Source organism: Ctenopharyngodon idella, chromosome 12, assembly GCF_019924925.1.
Source record: "Ctenopharyngodon idella isolate HZGC_01 chromosome 12, HZGC01, whole genome shotgun sequence".
Lineage (NCBI taxonomy): Eukaryota > Metazoa > Chordata > Actinopteri > Cypriniformes > Xenocyprididae > Ctenopharyngodon > Ctenopharyngodon idella.
In genome coordinates, this window is record NC_067231.1 from 29,671,653 (window position 1) to 29,690,588 (window position 18,936).

At 39.6% G+C, this 18,936-nt stretch overlaps 2 protein-coding genes across 2 annotated transcripts in view; one reads left to right on the top strand and one right to left on the bottom strand.

The window, feature by feature from the left end:
* Positions 1-330: 330 nt before the first annotated feature.
* Positions 331-12,711, top strand: LOC127523781 (multimerin-2-like). Its single transcript, XM_051914860.1, has 8 exons — positions 331-1,492; positions 4,616-4,735; positions 4,820-4,926; positions 5,110-5,172; positions 6,665-6,766; positions 7,528-7,946; positions 10,040-11,525; positions 11,741-12,711. The coding sequence occupies exons 1-8, from the start codon at positions 1,245-1,247 to the stop codon at positions 12,157-12,159; spliced, it is 2,964 nt and encodes a 987-aa protein (XP_051770820.1). The 5' UTR covers positions 331-1,244; the 3' UTR covers positions 12,160-12,711.
* LOC127523782 (bone morphogenetic protein receptor type-1A-like) overlaps positions 12,570-18,936 on the bottom strand; it is a 40,259-nt gene continuing 33,892 nt past the window's right edge. Inside the window, exons 5-13 of the mRNA XM_051914861.1 lie at positions 18,780-18,882; positions 18,597-18,696; positions 18,167-18,263; positions 17,755-17,890; positions 17,314-17,506; positions 16,177-16,474; positions 15,865-16,040; positions 15,624-15,754; positions 12,570-14,905 (exon numbers count right to left, since the gene is read on the bottom strand). Of these exons, the coding sequence (XP_051770821.1) occupies positions 14,780-14,905; positions 15,624-15,754; positions 15,865-16,040; positions 16,177-16,474; positions 17,314-17,506; positions 17,755-17,890; positions 18,167-18,263; positions 18,597-18,696; positions 18,780-18,882 (1,360 nt within the window). The 3' untranslated portion in view covers positions 12,570-14,779. The remainder of the gene's footprint in view (positions 14,906-15,623; positions 15,755-15,864; positions 16,041-16,176; positions 16,475-17,313; positions 17,507-17,754; positions 17,891-18,166; positions 18,264-18,596; positions 18,697-18,779; positions 18,883-18,936) is intronic.

Genomic DNA, 18,936 nt, shown 5'->3' on the forward strand with positions numbered 1-18,936 from the left:
AAATGTATTAATTTATGTAGAAATGAACATCAACATACTGTAGATTAACAAATGCCGGCTAATGCTTTATTTTAAGATGACATAGTTACACGTTTCATGTCCTTACTATAGTAATAACAGTAAATAACAGTAACTAACCCTAAACCAAATCCTAAACCTAACATTAACCCTACAGTAAGTATGTTTATTTATATTACTCAATACTTAGTGTAATTACATTGTGACAATATCACTTTAAAATAAAGTGTAATCAAATTATATTGTTCATTGTTAGTTCATTACACCTAATGTAACTGATGTTAATGAACTGAACCCTATTACCTTTTTAAATCCTAGTGATCACACATAGCCTAGCCTACTGATAAAATCTATGAATGAAACGCCGCTTTGGAAAGACCCTCCCTATTCAACTTACGGAACGAACGCAGCGCCAGTTCTGTTTTTTTCCGTAAGTAAAATAGGAAGGCGTAGGACATACAGCGTAAGCTTTTTGAAGAATACGGAAGTGCGTTCTGACGGAAGCAATTGCGTTTATAAACCAGAGCTAAGAATAAGTGTTTATAAACCATATACATTTTAGTTTTTTTGTTTTGTTTTTTTAGAAAATGGCCGATCGTTTCGCTAGATAAGACCCTTGTTCCTCGTCTGGTATCGTTTAAAGCCCTTTGAAGCTGTAGTGAAACTGACCTTCAACCGTTTGGGATCAATTGAAGTCCACTATAAGGAGAATAATCCTGGAATGTTTTCATCAAAAACCTTAATTTCGTTTCGACTGGAGAAAGAAGGACATGGACATCTTGGATGACATGGGGGTGAGTAAATTATCAGGAAATTTTAATTTGAAAGTGGACTAATCCTTTAAGTATAAAAGTATAAACATGAAACTCAACCATTTTCATGCAAAGAAGCATCATGCATTAGACTGCAGTGTGTGTGCTTGTGTATGTAAGGGTGCCGTAAAATTGCAAGTAGCGCAATACATGGATTTATGGTTGTTAGCAAGCGACAGATTTCCTCCTATTGTTAGAGGGTGTTGATACCGTCAAGAGAGAGGAGGGAGCGAGAGCGAGGGGGAGTGGGAACTGAGAGGGAGAGAGACATACTGGTGAGGATACTGGCTGGTTTGGATAGAGAGAGAGAGAGAGAGAGAGAAGGAGAGAGGGGTGGGGAGTTTCCAGGATTGTTTAAGGCTACTTTTAAAACTGCCATCCGGAGGAAGACTTTCAGTACCTCTGGAAAGCAAGATGGCCCAGACTCTGCCTCTGCTGCTGTTGGCCGTGCTGAACTCTCTGAGCTGCCACAGTGAAGTGAGAGCCAGGGACCCTGACGTGGAGGAAGAGGAAGCTGTGGGGGCTAGAGGAAGGGGACATCATATGCCTGGCACCTTTGGGATGCCACATAAACATCACAGCATCCAAGTGCCTCCAGATGGCACACCTCAAAACTCAGCACCCCCCTCAAAAGAGACTATACATCAACCTGAAAAAAGAGGGTGAGTCAACTGGGCATATTTAAAACTATATATAAAATTTTGTGTGAACATCCCATGATGCACCTTTTTGTGTGAACATCCCATGATGTCTGTTGTTTTTCATAGCTCACCATATCTAGTGCATTAACTATAATGTTCACCAACTGAACTTTATTGTAAAGCTATCAGAATATTTAATTTGATGTGGATTATACAAAGGATTTGAAGGATATATTTGTCTGTTCAATAAAATACAAGTCTAAAAGTCTTATAAGTCATCTCTAATTTTTAGAACCCTTGCTTTACACTACTTTTCAGAAGTCTGGACATGCCATTTTTTTTAAATTATTACTATATATTTAAAATAACCGAAATGAAAGTAGACATTTTTAGTGACCAAAAAATAGTTATAAACCAACTATTTTATTTTGAATTTTTTCAAAGCAAAGTTGCCAAGTGTCACAACTCTAACCATTCTTTCAGCTTAATGAGATGCATCATGGGATGTTTTTCCTCTTGTTGGCTGCTTTTCCTTTTCTATCTGGTCCAACTATTCATTTCATTTCATCTCTAAAATAAAAATAAAATAAAATAAATAATAAAATAAAATATTATTTTATTAAAATAGATTTTAATTATAAAATAATTAAATTTTTGTAATAAATTTTAATATTATAAAAAATATTTTTCATTAAGTTAATTTAAAATTTTGTTTTGTAATTCATACATGTTTTTGTCTACAAAACTAATTTCAAGCATTTAAGCATAAACCTTTAAGATCATGAGAAACAAATTCAAGTCAAGTGTGTCCAAACCTTTGACTGATATTATATTTTCTCTGGAATTTATTTATTTATTTGCTACTGAGAGAACAGTATGATCCACTGAACAGACTGTACATGTATCCCACGCAGCCTTGTTTTAATTAGTATCGTATTAAAAATGCCGTTTACCCTGACTAAAGTCCTTTGCTTTCTCCCTCTGTTCTGAGAAAGAAAAAGCAAATGAATTTGCCTGAGAGGCTTAATTACAATAATCTTACAATGAAGATACAAGCTGGGCTTCAGTGATCTAATCTGGGAAGGTATCATGTAACTGAGTTCCAATGATGTGATATCCAATATACACATACTGCTGAGGGGGCCTATATGTATAGGAGGGTAGCTTGTGATGCAGATATTTAACCATCCACTTCTATAGTCTAACTCTGTCTTAGATGTGTTAGCTGATATTTAAGTCACACACAGTAGCTTTCTTTGAGAGCTCTCTGTCGATTTCTTGAGGATGAGATTCAGTGAGAGGAATTAGACCGGACTGGGCATGCTCACCACAGCTTAACAGCGAGGCAGAGGACAGGTACCCCTAGCAGTTTTCAAGGGCATTTACCTTTTAGTCTGGACTATAACAAAAGAATATGAGCACCAGCTGTGTCCAGAAAAGACATAGGAGGAGTGCTAATCAAAAGTGTTTAGGTGTTTAAAGAAAAATAAAAGAGAGATAAAAAGAGGGGTGAAGATGAAAGAAAGGTGGATGATGAAGGATGTTCAGATGTGGGTACATGGAGACAGATTAACGATAAAACCATAAAGCGGCAGACATTCAGTCAAAATGACTGAATCAGTGGCTGGATAGGGGCTGATGTTTTACTGGACAAAGGGTCTATGGTTCAAGGTGGCAACGAAAGGAAACAGGACAGCCCACTTATATCTAATCTCTTTGTTCCTGAAACGGATGCACAAAGGAGGGTCAGTTGAAAAAGCAGAAGTAATGAGCCGTTCATACAGGGCGTGCTCTTGCATTTTAAAACACCTAACAGAATGGAGACATGTTATAAAACTTAGCTGTTTTTACCTTGACAAACGGTCTTAAAAATGCACATCCTGATGCTGAGAAAATGGAGAAACGTCATACCAGTCAAGATGTCCTAGTGCATATTCATATAAACTTATGGGCCATTCACATAGGATGCATTGTGTCCATCTGCACCTTTTTTTTTCTTTTTTTTTTTTAATAAATATGCGTATAAGCAAAGAATGCATTTGACAAACATCTTTAACATTTTCAACGCACTTTGCGGTTTTAAGACACTATGTTTCCATCCAAAGTTATGCGCAAAATTGGGACATCATCTAAAAGATTTTCGAATAAAATAAAATCATCACTTTCTGAGAAATAATAAAAATGGAAGTTGCTACGTTCAGAGGCAGATGCCTGGTGTTTGGGGACGTAATTACACCCAACCATTTTGTTGACAGATTTTGGCTCAGTCATTTTAGAATGACCAAACCAACATTTGAGATGCTGTGTAATGAAATTGGACCACTGGTTAGCGCAGTTATTTTTCTGATCACATGATCTGTTGAGGCAAAATCACTACTTTTTTGTTGCGCATTGAGGGATTTATTGGGTATATACTGTATGTTTCCATTGTAGTACAAGCGCATGTCTTGTTATTGGATAAAAAAATGCATCTGCCTCAATTGAGCACTTTTTTATAATTTAATGTAATAGCCCCTAAGAAATGCCTCAAAGTCATTTGAGGGAAAGAAACTATGTGTTTTATAAGCTTCACTAGAATAAGCTGAACAACAGGCAGCAGAAAGAGAATTGTGAGGAAAAATCTTTTTTATGTACTTCAGTTCTTATGTTAATAACGGGAACAGAACCCTGAACTCTCCTCTGAGTCTGTGCAAAACGGTATGCAACTTGAAAACAGTTGCCACCTTTTCAAACATATGTTTCAGTGTTTGACAGGAACTCCTGCAACACTGCAAACTAGGTCACTTTTGCAGAATACGTTTTGTGTACTTTACTGTATGTTTACGAAATACTACACCACAGAAAAACACAGACTTGTCAAAATAAGCTTGAGCATGTGTAAACATTGTAATCAATGTGTGCACATCAGATTCTCTCTGATACAACAGAAAGCTAAAAACAAACAATGAACGTGCCAATAGAACAACATAAAACCTTTTTCGCTCAGCGATAAAATCTTGCTGTGAGCTTTGGGAAGGGTACAACAGGAAAACACAGGGGCTCAAGATCTTCATCAGTCTGTGATTTGCTGTAATCTCTGCTTTCAACTTTCAATTTTCCCTTGTTTTTTTCTTTTATCATTCTAAACCTCCTCTCTCCTGTCAGAAACTGGTGTGCGTATGTAAATCACCGTGTGGTCACCACAGCTGTACTCTGTGCTACAGAGACTCAAACAGTGAAATCAGTGAACCCCTGTCCCGATGGAGCTCCTGACTGTCAAATCACGTGAGTCACCTCATAAACTCAACCTCATATCTTATGTTTCTCAAAAATATGCTTTGCTTTATTGATGATAATGCTCATGATCAGGTATAGGCAACCCTCAGGGCCTGTGTACAAGCAGAAGCAGATAGCACTTTCTTCTATACACTGGAAGTGTTGCCCAGGCTATGGAGGATACAACTGTCTGGAAAAAGGTAACATATCTCCAGGAATAGGTCTGGATACAATCGTTTTCACACAACAAAAGCATTTATATTTAAAATATGTTAGGAGTATACCTGTTGCTCTTCAGCCACTTCAAAAGGAACACATAAGTTGAGCTGCCCATTCAGTTTTGGTGACTCATCTGTTGCTTCCTCTTTATCTTTCTTTTCCAGACAAACCTCCAGAGGACGAGAAACATTCTTCAGAGTCTGAGGTTAATGACAAAGGCAACTCAGGCAAGTCTGTTGTTTTGGGCAAGGCTGGCTTTAACTTTAACCTTTCATACCTTTCCTCTTTCTGCAAGTTTGCTTCTTTAAAACAACCTTTCTGACAAACAGAGGAAATGTCCAGCAGGCCTCTGGCTCAGTGAGTGTCCTTCAACAGGAAAGGAAAAGTCAGCTGGCACTCGGGATAGCTGTAGAAGCAGTGCCCTATGCCAAGAGGCAAAAGCAACAATTACGTTTAAGAAGAAAAACAACAACTTACAGTCATGTTTTCCAAATTTCAAAAAGGTCCTAGAGGTGAATATTTTGACGGCAGAACATTTTCCCAGACTGTTAAAAGAAGCCATCTTATGTGCCCCCATGCCTTAAAATTGATTCTGTAAACCCCTCGTCCATCTTGCAGTTTAACAAATCACATTGATAGTACTTTATTGGAAACATTTTAAAGTACAGTCTTTAGCCGTTCTTTAAAATCTAAAGTCATTGGGCCCTATTGGGCACTTAGGACATGTCCGAATCCACTTTTGCTAGTTTAAGGATGAGAAAAATGGTCGGCGCACCCGGGACATATTCTAAAAGGGTTGTCCCTATTCTCTTAATGAGTAATGGGTGTGTTTTGGTTGTAAAGTGCAATAAACCAATCAGAATCTCATCTCCCATTCCCTTTAAAAGCCAGTTGCGCTCGCACCATGGCACAAGCAGACGGATCTGCTCGTGTGCGAGGTTAAAGCGTGTGAGCAGACCATCAACGGGAAAAGCCGGATTCCACCAAAGCATTTTTATCTTTATGCACACAGTAATAATCTTTTACATTGGAATCCTTTTATTTTCTAATATTTGGCATGTGTGTGTGCTGCTGCGCGCCCCATGTGTGTAATAAACAGAGTGTACGCGCGCATATTACTAATGTGCTCTTTAAATAACAAATAAATAAATAAAATAAATAAATAATAAATAAAAATAATAATAAATAAAAATATTGCGCCATTGACTTTACACCAGGTTTCAGTTGACTCAAAATAGCAATGTGCCAACTATGCGCTTGGACACACCTCGTTTTCAGACCAACATGCCCATGGGCACACAAATGGACGCAAATGCATTTGCTATTTAAACAAAGTGGCACAGGACGTGAAAATGATAACTGCGTCGGGCTGAAACTAGCAAAAAAACACTTGCGTCGCGCCTGGCGCCGCATTGCGCTGAATGTATGATAGGGCCCATTGTGTGTTTATGAGAGTCTTATGTGTGCCAAATACTTAAGCCTGATATCATGGAAAAAAAGGATTATTCTCAGTAAAAATAATATTTAGTTTCATAATATTCTGTAATATTGGGTCATTAAATGTAACTTTTGGTAGAGTATTTTAAGCATGTTAAGTCGTTAAGGGCTAAAATAACCCCTCTAAACTGAGCATATGAGCATATTTACCCTCAGACTCACAATGTTGTGGTCAACTTCCTTCCCACATTCTCCCTCCAAACAAAATGTGTTTTTCTGTAGAAGGTAAAATGGAAACAGACCTATTGGAAGACGGAAGCTGGGCTGACAAACCTCTACAAGAGGCTCCCATTCATGGTTCTTCACCAAACCGGAGCCCTGTTGGTAAGATACGGGATCTGTGCCCAGCAAACACAGGCACACAGGAAAACATTTAGATGGACACATTACAGTATAGGCATACTGTGAGATTTTACCACCCTAAACTGAATGGCACGACTACTTAAACAATGACGTCTTCCTCTGGAGGATATCCTCTCTTTTTTATAAACAAACTCCAGCATGATGCAATTACCCAGAGATACAGGCAGACGGAAGGAGATTAAGAAAGAAGGGCAAAAAGTCATCATGAAACCACATGGTCAGGATGAGTCATGGAATAGCAGTTTGAAAAGGACTTTATATCTTCTGAGTCTAGCCTCAGTCAAAGAAATGTTATCTAGCAAATGAGCTCATATCTTTAAATGCAATTAAAACCTATACAGGAACATCCATCAAAAATACATTAGTTGTACTTATTCAGATATTCAGTAACATAGTGAGATGTGTTTGTTTAGGAGGCTTGTAAGGAAAAGGTTATTCCTGATGAAAACACCATAAAAGCTCATGTAGGGTCTGTCAGGCACAATGATATCCTCTAGGGACTCTGTTCTGGCAGAAAGACTGTCGGGCTGAGAACAGCGATTTAGAGCTATTTCCTTGGCTGTGTGATGAATCAATATGCATAAGACATAAAGACATCTTAAATGCGTATTTAATATGTCACACAAGTAACAAACTGAGTTCTTTTACCATTTTCTCTTGTTAATATCTGTAATTGTACAGTATGTCTCCAACATTAAAGAGGCTTGTTATCGATATTCCAGGTGCCAAAGAAGGGATCCATACCTCTCAGCCTCTGCCATTTCTTGATTCATCAATTCTGCTGTCAATGCATCGGTTAATGTCAAATATGATGAGTCAGCTTCAACCAGTGCTGGAAAGCTTCAATCAAACACTGGAGCATCTTTCCAGTGAGGTGGACACACTGTCTCAGGACTTGCAGCAGTTGCGGAAGGAACAGGAAGACAACAGATCCATCAGCAGGGGTGAAGGTCATAGTGGATCTATTGAGAAGAGCCTAGAGTACAGCCATCTCCAGATCGACCAAATGAAATCCCAATTGGATGCACAGAAAGACCAGATGGAGAGGGCCTTTCAGACCCAACAAGAACTGCTGAAACACAACCTAACGAAACTGAAGGAAGAGATGGATGATCGGATCAGTCAGAATCAGGATGCACAGGTCATTTATTCAGTTCTTCTAAGGGTGTACTCACACTAGGCGATCTGAACCGTGCCCAGAGCGTGTTTGACCCCCAAAGTCTGGTTCGTTTGACTAGTGTGATCGCTCCATACTGTGCCCGGACGTGGTTCATTTAACCGTCCCACTTAGGGTGTACTCACACTAGGCACGGTTGCCTAGAACCGAGCCCGAGCGTGATTGTCCCCCCTCCCCACTCCCCCGCTGGCCTGCGCTCACACTGCACTTAACGTTCCGTGCCGGAGCACGCTTACGTCATATAGGATGCAACTTTTTGAATGGAAGAAAACAGGAAGAAATATATTATAATTTATGCCACGCATCAATTTTCACTTGCACGTATCAGAGGATTACAAAGACAGCTGACGTTAATGGAGGAATTTGCAGCTTTACTCGCAAACTACAATTCTTGTTTATCAATAAGGTGAGAATCAGACCCGTGATAAACCCAAATACACTCGAATTAATTACATGAATTGATAAGTGTACTATCAAAGTAGTAAAAAAAGATGTTTGCCGTCGTAATGATGACAGTAGTGCACACAAAAGTAGCAGCCGTTCCGTGCTCCAGCACGGTTAGCGCTCACACTGCATGCGAACCACACTCGAGCCCAACCGAACCGTGCCCTGGCCCACCTCTTCCAAGCAGGCCAGGGCCGGCTAAATGAACCGTGCCCGGGCACGGTTCGGAGCGATCACACTAGTCAAACGAACCGGGCTTTGGGGGTCAAACGCGCTCGGGCACGGTTCAGAGCGCCTAGTGTGAGTACACCCTAAGAGGTGGGCCAGAGCATGGTTCAGTTGGGCTCGGTACGCATGTAGTGTGATCGCTAAACGCGCCGGAGCACGGAACAGCTACTACTCTTGTGTGCGCTATGTCATCATTACGACAGCAAACATCTTACTTGGATAGTACACTTCTCGATTAATTTAACTAAATTGAGATTATTTAGGTTTATAACGGGTCTGGTTCTCACCTTATTGATGAACAGAAATTGTAGTTTGCGAGTAAAGCTGCAAATTCCTCTATAAACGTCAGCTGTCTCCATAATAATCTTCTGATACGTGCAGCACAATCAAGTGAAAATCGCTGCGCGGCATAAATGATCACAGTCTATTAGTGAAAGTGCTTTCCTTCAAAACAAAAACATGTAAGCGTGCTCCGGCCCGGAACGTTAGGTGCATTGTGAGTGCGGGCCAGTAGGGGAGGGGGGACAATCGCACCAGGAGACGGTGCAAGGCAACCGTGCCTAGTGTGAGTACACCCTTCCCCCAGAAATGATAATTCTGCCATTAATTACTCACCCTCATGGCGTTCCAAACCCGTAAGACTTTCGTTCATCTTCGCAACACAAATTAAGATATTTTTGATGAAATCTGATAGCTTTCTGTCCCTCCATAGACAGCCATATAACTAACTTTGACGCTACAAAAAGTTCATAAAGACATTGTAAAACTAATCCATATGAATTGAGTGGTTTAGTGGTTTTCTGAAGAGACTCAATCGCTTTATATGATGAACAGATTGAATTAAGGCACATATAAACATTGATCAGCAAACATAAACAGAAGCTCAACCGAAACTGGTTTGACGCGTGAGAACAAACCTTTTGCAGAAGCTCAAACATGCTGCGTATCACACGAGAACGAACCTCATTGGTTCTTGCACATTTCAAGCAAACATGCTTGAGCTTCCGTTTACCACAATTGATGTGTGAGTTGATGAATGTTTATAAGTAAATATAAGCCTAAATTCAATCTATCTGTTTATCATATAAAGCGATTGTGCCTCTTTAGAAAATTTGGACTAAACCACTCAATTCATAAGGATTACTTTTACGATCTCTTTATGAACTTTTTGAAGCGTCTAAGTGGTAGTTACATAGCTGTCTATGGAGGGACAGAAGCTCTCAGATTTCATCAAAAAGATCTTCATTTGTGTTCCGAAGATGGACGAAAGTCTTTTGGAATGAAATGAGGGTGAGTAATTAATGACAGAATTTTCATTTTTGGTTGAACTAACCCTTTATAACATTGAAACAGAGCATAAATCTTTTTTTGTTTTATACCAACAGGTGAATCTCCAGTCACTAACTGAAATGGTTGAGGAGGTGAGACTTGGCCAGAATGGGCTGGAAGAGGCACTGCAGAGACAGCATGCTGAGTTTGTCAATCTGAGTGGAGGTCAGCCAACACAAGTGTCAGGAGTGTGGGAGGCCATCACTCGGCTAGATGAGAAGGCACAAAGTAACTCTGTGCAGCTCAGCAGCTTGTCTGAGACTTCAAAGGATTCTGCTAGAATGATCAAGGATCTGCAAAGAGACTTATTGATCCTGGGACAGAGCCTAGAAGAGGTCAAACAACGCAATGAGGTCCACTTTGCAGAGACTGGTCTGGAGGTGGAGGCTAATCGCGTCAGGGTGCTCAACAGCATTGGTGAGCTTACATCTAACATAAGCGCACATGAGGGTCAGTTGAGAGAAATTGAGCTTGACCTGGACAACATCTATCATCAACTACAAAGAAATGATTCGGTAATTTCAGAGCAGGCCTGTAGCTGCAAGTCGATTGTCAGTTCACTAGCTAGGTTGGAGCTGGATGTGGCTAACGTGACACATTTAACAAGACAGAACCGACTTGCACTTGAGGAGGCAGATCTAGATAGGATTCAGGTCACTGAAATGGAGGATCTTCATCAGGGCCTGCTGAATATGAAGGAATCATTGGCCTTTGAGCAGAGCAGAAGCAGGAGTCTTCATGACAGTATTTCTCAGCTACAGGCTTCACTCCTGGACAGCCAGCAGGAGATAAAAGGCTTGAGAGAGCAGGACGAGAACAAGTCGGCTGAAATTCGAGGCCTATCAGCCACCTTCTCTTCCCTCCTAAATGATGCTGTACGCCACTCTAATGTCCTGGAAGTGCTACTTGGAGAAGAGGTCTTGGAATTCACACGCTGGTCACATAACCAAAAGAAAGAGTTCAGTATCCCAGATCTTTTACAGAGAATGCATGTGATGCAGCAAAAGATTGAGACACATGATATGAGTCTGAATTCTCTTCGGAGAAAGCATCCTGACGGAGATGAGATGAATAACGATGACCCGGTGACATACTCGGAGGGGACCGCCACAAAGAACCTTGTGAAGGACGCTGGAAGTTACCAGTCCTCATTAGAACCTTTGACTGGAGAGGAGGATGTGGATTACTCGGTCAGTGACTTCTGGAGTCTGGGAAAAGAGGTGGAGCAGTTAGCAGGTAGAATAACCATGTTGGAAGAGCGCTGTGGCAACTGCACTGAGCCCCCTGGTGGTTCTGTTCTGGAACTGCAAGCAGATATAGCATCCCTACGTCGAAGCCTAGAGGATCATTTGAGAATGTTTCAAAAACTTTTCAGTAATACAGAAGAACTAGTCAGCACGACTAGAAGCCTGAACCTAGATGAAGTTTGGAGGCTGGTGAGAAAGAAAGAAGGAAAGAGGAGGAGGGGGCACCAAAACCAAGAACAGATGAAAAGAGAAGAAAATACTTCCAGTGTGCGAAGCAAAAGACACGGTGAAACAGGTAAGAGATCTCAATTATACAGTTTTTTTTCATTGGCTATTAGTTTTAAACATGAATGAAGAAATTTGGTACTGAAAGGCCTGCATAGTGTACACACAACAACACTGCCCCTCAATGGACAACACTAAAACTACATCATGACAAGGCAGTTTTCTGTACCTGAAAAGTATACATTTTTACCAAAACAAATCATCAAAATAATTTTATCTCTTTAGAACATGCTCAGTTACTACATCCCCCCGTGGTGTTCATCACAAGCCTGGACTACAGAATAGGACCAAACGGGAAACTTGCATCAAAAAATGTGGCTGTGAACTACGGTGGTACTTTTAATCCTACATCAGGGGTGTTCCAGGCCCCTGAGACGGGACTCTATCTCTTTTTAGTGACCTTAGACTTTGAGAGAGGCCTTTCATTGGCTGTACTGAAGCGTGGTGGAGTTCCAGTGGCCTCCATCAGACAGGAACAAGGGGAAAAGAGGGGACCAGTGAGCCGAGCCTCTTTGCTGGAGCTTCGGCGAGGGGAGACAGTTACATTAGAATTGATGCATGGATCATTACGAAAAGCGCAGCCTGGGGATAACACACTGTCTGGACTATTGCTCTTCATTACAGAGCACAAGGACATGCTGTGAAAAGATCTGGGTGAGCGACAAAGGCATGGGAGGATACACTCAAGTCTGTCGCACTGTGCGTCACTGCCAGACATACTGTAATTTGTATGCATGCATCCTCTTCTTGAAGGTGCCAAAAATTCTTGTTGAAATATTGTTTTGTAACTGGCTCTGGAATATTACTGAGAAAACAGGGTAAGTTAAAGAAATAAGGGGAAGACAGTTATATACCAGAAAAATACAAATACAAGTCCTTCTGTTGGTCTTTAAAATGTGGAGGATCTAATAATAAGGCAAGCATCACAGTATGGAAACCAGTTACTATGAGGTGATATGAATAAACAAAAGGTACCAATAGTCCAATAATGGATGCATTCAAATGATCACATTCAATGCAAATGTCAATCAAGAAGAAAAAAAAAAAACATGACTGTGTACTAAAATAAGGTAATTTACTTAAAAATTGATACATTGGACTAATTCTGTGTACAGAACAGCTTTTCTTGGTAAACATAAGGCATCTCTCTTAAAACCAGATGCTGTGCACAATACAATTAAAAAAAGTTCATATTATTCAGGCCATTTTACATATTTCCTTACACGTTAAACGATTAGGACCAAAATATTGTGTAGTCATTTATCTAGACAGATGAGCTTAAATCAGTTCAAATGTTATTTTACAGGGTAACTGTTATGATTGTAATGGACAGAATAGGCTTGAGAACACAAGTGCAACCCAGACAATGAGAAAAGACACACATAAGCAATGGGAGATCTGAATCTTCAAAGCAAAGGTTTTTACCAGTCTCTCTTCTTCCTTGTACCTTTGTATAAACGCAGAAGCGGAATAAGATCTTCATTTATTATATTTCCCAGACAACTTCAAGAAATGGCCAACTTGTTTTTCGAGGCAACGGACCCTGGTTTTAAAGTTAAACCTGCATTTCCCACAAGTGCTAATAATGCATTGTAGAGTGATTCCATTTTTTGACTAAGCTCTTTTGCAAAAAATGTATTCACAATCTCATAAGTTATGAAAAAATTTCTTTTCATATTTTATATATATATATATATATATATATATAAATATGAAAGGTGAACTGAAGTCGCCTGTCCTGACTTGAGTAAAATATTGATAAAGGGTCTAGTTTTACACATTAGAACAATGACAAATAATGATAATTCACACCCACACTTTCACAGGAAGTCATTAAATGTAGAATTTCATTTTAAAGTCATAAATTTACTGTTTCTAGTATTTGTAAGGTTGAGCTGCTCAGTAAAGACATTGAGAATGTCAGTGTTAATAATCCTGCAAGTAAAAGTATCTTACCACAATAATTCATACTATATGACATGACATGAATAAATAGCACATGCATTTGCATTATTCTATCACATTAGACATTTATGAGTCATATGATTCCCAAGCGTCACGACATTAGATTCAAGGCAAAATGAGGCATTGAAAACAGCAATCCAATCTGACACTGAAAAAATCAGATGTGATACACTGAGGTTGACTTGAAGGCTAGAGGATAAAACAAAACAACGGTTATGAGGCATTCGGGAGCAGTAGGCATCCATTTGCACCGAGACGCCTGCGATAAGGCAGATCAGATCTGCCATTCTGGGAGATTAAAAGTCACCATATCTTCTAGATGAATAAATCTTTTATGGCTGTAGTGTTGGCAATATTTGACTGGTGGTGCTTGAATTCTTCAGGCCAGAGCTGGAGTTATGATCACATTACTCAATATACCTGAACTTTCTATTTCTAACAACATATCTATTCCAGGTCTTTGCAATATGGGAAGGTTTCTACTTGAAAACCTTATCGCTAACTCCCAGTTTTGTATTTGAACATCTAATGGACAGATTCTCAGAAAGGAAGGCAGTTGAAGGAAAAATTCTTCAAAAAGGCTATTAATTAAAATATCAATATGTAGTTAACGGGACATGTTTTATATATATATATATATATATATATATATATATATGATAATATGGGTCATTTGAATTAAATAGGATGCGTTCTCTGACATTTCAGTGGCCAAAACTGCACATGGTCCAAATGCAGAGTGGCCATGTTGTGACACTAGCCATACTGGAGCACATCCCAAGCATATGGCTGGTTCGGTTCAAATATCACCCCAAATATGTCCACCTCTCAAGTCAGGCAATAACAGAGCCTCAAGCCTTCTCCCAAATGGCTCCATTACTGTACTCCCATGTCAAATGGTGGCACCATACCACTCCTCCATACAGATGTATTGTATTAGACAGCTTTCACAGAAAGCACCATATGCTCTTCAATTCTCTCCCAATATAAAAGAGTGCTTGAAGAAGGAAAAAATGGAGGCGATGGGGATGATGTGAGTACGGATGCCTGTCGAACAACTGTCCTTACTGTCCTTACTTCCTCGTGGATGCGTTATGGCACATACTGTCCAGCAGAGGGTGCTACATGACACTAAGAGCGTAACTGCAACAGGGCGAGGAATTGCAGCCAGACAGGGAGGCAAATGTTCTGCTCAGCAGCGCTCCCACAGGTCTGTCTAGGAACTGAGGCAATAGTTCATAAAGTGAGCATAAATATCTCCATGCCTTATCTCGGACTGGCATATGGAGGGAAAACTGATCATATTTTGATATCCTGTGATTCAACCATTTTGGCGAGTGTTTTCTTGACTCGAAGAGCTGTGAGACGAGAGGCTGGGTTTTGGGCCCAGCACTCGGACATGAGCTTTAGCATGGCCCGTAAGCACTGTGTGGAGATGGAGACAAGAGACCAGTTGTTTTAGGGTTACATTTTACACAACTGTTAAATGGTTACAATGCAGTGATATTTAAAGACCCCATGATATCAAAGGTTTTGTGCGTTTTAGCATCTATCTAGCAATAAGATCAACTATATGCCTAATGCACTCCTAAATGTTGACAAAATTACTTTTTATAAGCACATTTGCAAATTACAGTGATCAAAAGTGACAGTAAAGACATTGTTACAAAAGATTTCCATTTTTAAAATAAATGCTTGAACTGTTTGAACTTTCTATTCATTAAAGAACCCTGAAAAAATGCATCACAGTTTTCACAAAAATATTAAGCAGAACATCTGTTTTCAACATTGATAACAATAAGAAATGTTCATTGAGCTCCAAATCAGCATATTAGAATGATTTCTGAAGGATCATGTGACACTGAAGACTGGAGTAATGGCTGCTGAAAATTCAGATTCGCCATCAAAGAAATAAATTACATTTTTAAATATAATATGATAGAAAACAGTTATTTTAAATTGTAACATTTCAGAATGTTACTGTATTTTGGATTAAATAAATGGAGTCTTGGTGAGCATATGAGACCTATCAAAAAAAAAAAAAAAAATTGTGCCGATCCCAAACTTTTAAACAGAATGTCAACACAAGATAGATAAAAATAGTATCTGTGGTGTTGTACTGAACTGTGATGCTTGATCTTACCTCGTCACTGTTCCAGCGATTAGACACCACTGGCCGCATGCTTTTAACACATACCACTTCCCTCATGTCTTCATAGGACGGTTCTGAAGGTACCATGTCCCAGTATGGCAACTGATACTCCTCAACAATACCTGCACATAAAAGAAAATGACATTATTTAAACAAATCCATTACATATTTATAAAGGAGAGACAAACATACTTTTAAAAGTGTATATACATTATCATAACCTGATACGTACCTCCTGTCACGCATCTGCGGGCCATCTCCCAAACAATGAGACCGTAGCTGTAAATATCAGCCATTATGTATGCTTGGAATTGGTTCTTATTTAGGGTTTCATCCAGGACCTCTGGTGCCATGTACCGCCGTGTTCCCATCCTTGTGCTCAGAGGGACATCCACCTCATTGGTATCACTAAAATAAAAGCAAAATAAGATAAAATAAATCTATCACAAACAATTTCATACTAGCTGAAGTATACTTAATCATTGCCAGTGTGCCAGGACATTTGTTTGCATTCATCTATGAGTATGTGCTTTAAGAGTGTCACCTGTTGTATTTCACAGCTAGGCCCAGATCAGCAATGCAGCAGGTACCATTCTTCTTTATGAGGATGTTTTTGCTCTTCAGGTCTCTGTGAGCGATGGCAGGTTTGCCCTGTGTGCCGTAGATCTCTGTGTGGAGGTGGCACAGGCCGCAGGCTGCAGAGTAGGCAAGCCTCAGCAGAGCCTGTGTGTCCAGGGTGGTGTATTTCAGATAGTCATAGAGAGAACCGTTCTCATGGTAGTCCGTGATGAGGAAAAGCTGAGTGAATGCCCCTGTGCCCTTAATATCTGCAGCTATAAAGCCTGGAGCAAGACCGGAAGAAGAAGTGTGAATGTCAAAAATCACAGCAGCAACAGACAGCGAGATTAGATAAAATATCAAATATGTTAAAGGATTAATTCACTTTAAAATGAAAATTACCCCAAGATTTACTCACCCTCAAGCCATGCTAGGTGTATGACTTTCTTCTTTCTGATGAACACATTCGGAGTTATATTAATAAATATCCTGATGCATCCAAGCTTTATAATGGCAGTGAACGGGGGCCAACGAGTTTGAAGCTCAAGAAAGTTCATCCATCCATCATAAACATACTCCACACGGCTCCGGGGGTTAATAAAGGCCTTCTGAAGTGAAGTGATGCATTTGTGCAAGAAAAATATCCATATTTAACAAGTTTTAAAGTAAAATATCTAGCTTCCGCAGATGTATGATGTAGCGTAAGCATTTTGAACAAAGAGAGGCGTTACACTTTCTTCGTAAGTTGAATACGGAAGGCGGTCTGGCAGAAGCTAGATATTTTATTTTATAACTTGTTAAATATGGATTTTTTTTTTTTTTTTTTTTTTACACAAACGCATTCCGCATCCCGTTCACTGCCATTATAAAGCTCGGATGCGTCAGGATATTTATATTAAGTCCGATTGTGTTCATCAGAAAGAAGAAAGTCATATACATCTAGGATGGCTTGAGGGTGAGCAAATCTTGGGGTAATTTTCATTTTGAAGTAAACTAATCCTTTAAATGTTTTATATCGGTGTACAAAACTATAATTTGTGAAAAATATTAATCTACCTTAAACCAGCTAAATGTTTCCTCCCTCCATATTAAAATATAAATGCACTTAAAAAAAAAAACTTACCGAGTATATTCTCGTGTCTCATGAGCACCGTTTGGTAAATCTCAGTCTCTCTGAACCAACTGGCTTCTTCGCGGGTAAAGAACACTTTCACCGCCACCTTTTCTCCTCTCCAGCGACCGAGCCACACTTCTCCATACCTCCCCTTTCCAATTTGACGCACCATCTGAATTTGTTTAGCGATGGTGCGCTGGACCTGTGAATTGAGTGAATTGGACAATTCAACTTAAGATATTTAATGGTTCAAAACAAGTGGTAAAACAATTTATTCTTCAAGGGTTCCCATAACCATAAATTTCCATGACCTTTCTCTGACTCTTTAAAAATTGTATTCATTTACATAACCATAAATCAGTTTTAAAATTCTCTGATAATTCCTATTTTCAATGACCTTTCAAACCCTGTAGTTTTTCTTTATGAAAAACACCAGAAATGGTGCCTCACCAGCAGGGGGAGCCCTGAACCAGAGCCAGTGCTGGACTGACTAATGAGATCTTTGAGAGACTCTCCTGCAGGGATGAAGGCCTCATCCTTCTCCAGATCTCTTTGGTACCGCCTCCGTCCCGTCTGTAGCTTATACCTGATGAAACGGCCACACAGAGTATATCATCACATTCAATACAATGTTACATCACAGAAGCTGTTACACAAACGAATCAGTAACTTATTACTAAGAGCAACAGTATATATCCATGCATTAAGATCAAGCACAAAAGGTGCTAAATTCCCTTGACTATCTTAAACAGGTGTGCCTGTGCCAGTGTTATCAGTACGCTGGTCAATAATTAACAGACTGTGGTGCATCTTTGATTCATTTCAGCTGGATAAACATGTCATTATGAAATTGAAGTCTCACCTATAGTAACACACCACAGTTATGGCCACCAAAGTGAAGCAACACACTGTTACGGAGATCAGAAAGGCCAGCAAGTGGGCGTTCCATAACGGAGGCTCTGGATTACAATGAGATCACAGTCAACAGTTTTCATCACTAATAATAAGAAATGTTTCTTCAATACTAAATCAGCATATTACAATGATTTTTGAAGGAGTTCTGTGACACTGAAGACTTGAGAAATGGCTGCTGAAAATTCAGCTTTTCCATCACAGGAATTACATTTTAAAACATTACAATTAAAAACAGTTACTTAAAATGGTAATAATATTACAATATTACTGTTTTTACTATATTTTTGTATGTGAATGTATACACACACATGTATACATACACACACACAAATACATATAGTTATTATTTTTAGGATCTTAAGGGATGTGCCACTTACTTCCTGGAATAGGAGGTGGAAGTGTGGGCTGAAGGTATTTATTACAGAAATCTGTGGAACAGCACTCGATGGTCCGTCTGGTCTGAGCATTAGGAGAGTCCTGGACAAAAACAACCACATTCAGTCATTCGTAATGCCTCTGCACTTAAACATCTATTCTTCACTCTCCCATTCATGTATTACCTTGCACTGGAAGTGGGAGCCCTCGTACTTCATGCAGCCGGAGGTGAGGATACCCTCGCCGTGTTCATCCTCCTCTATGATAGCAAAACACTGGCCGTTTGTCCTGTGTAAACACACAAAGACTATTTAATCACTGTGTTTGTGATTTAGACGAGCA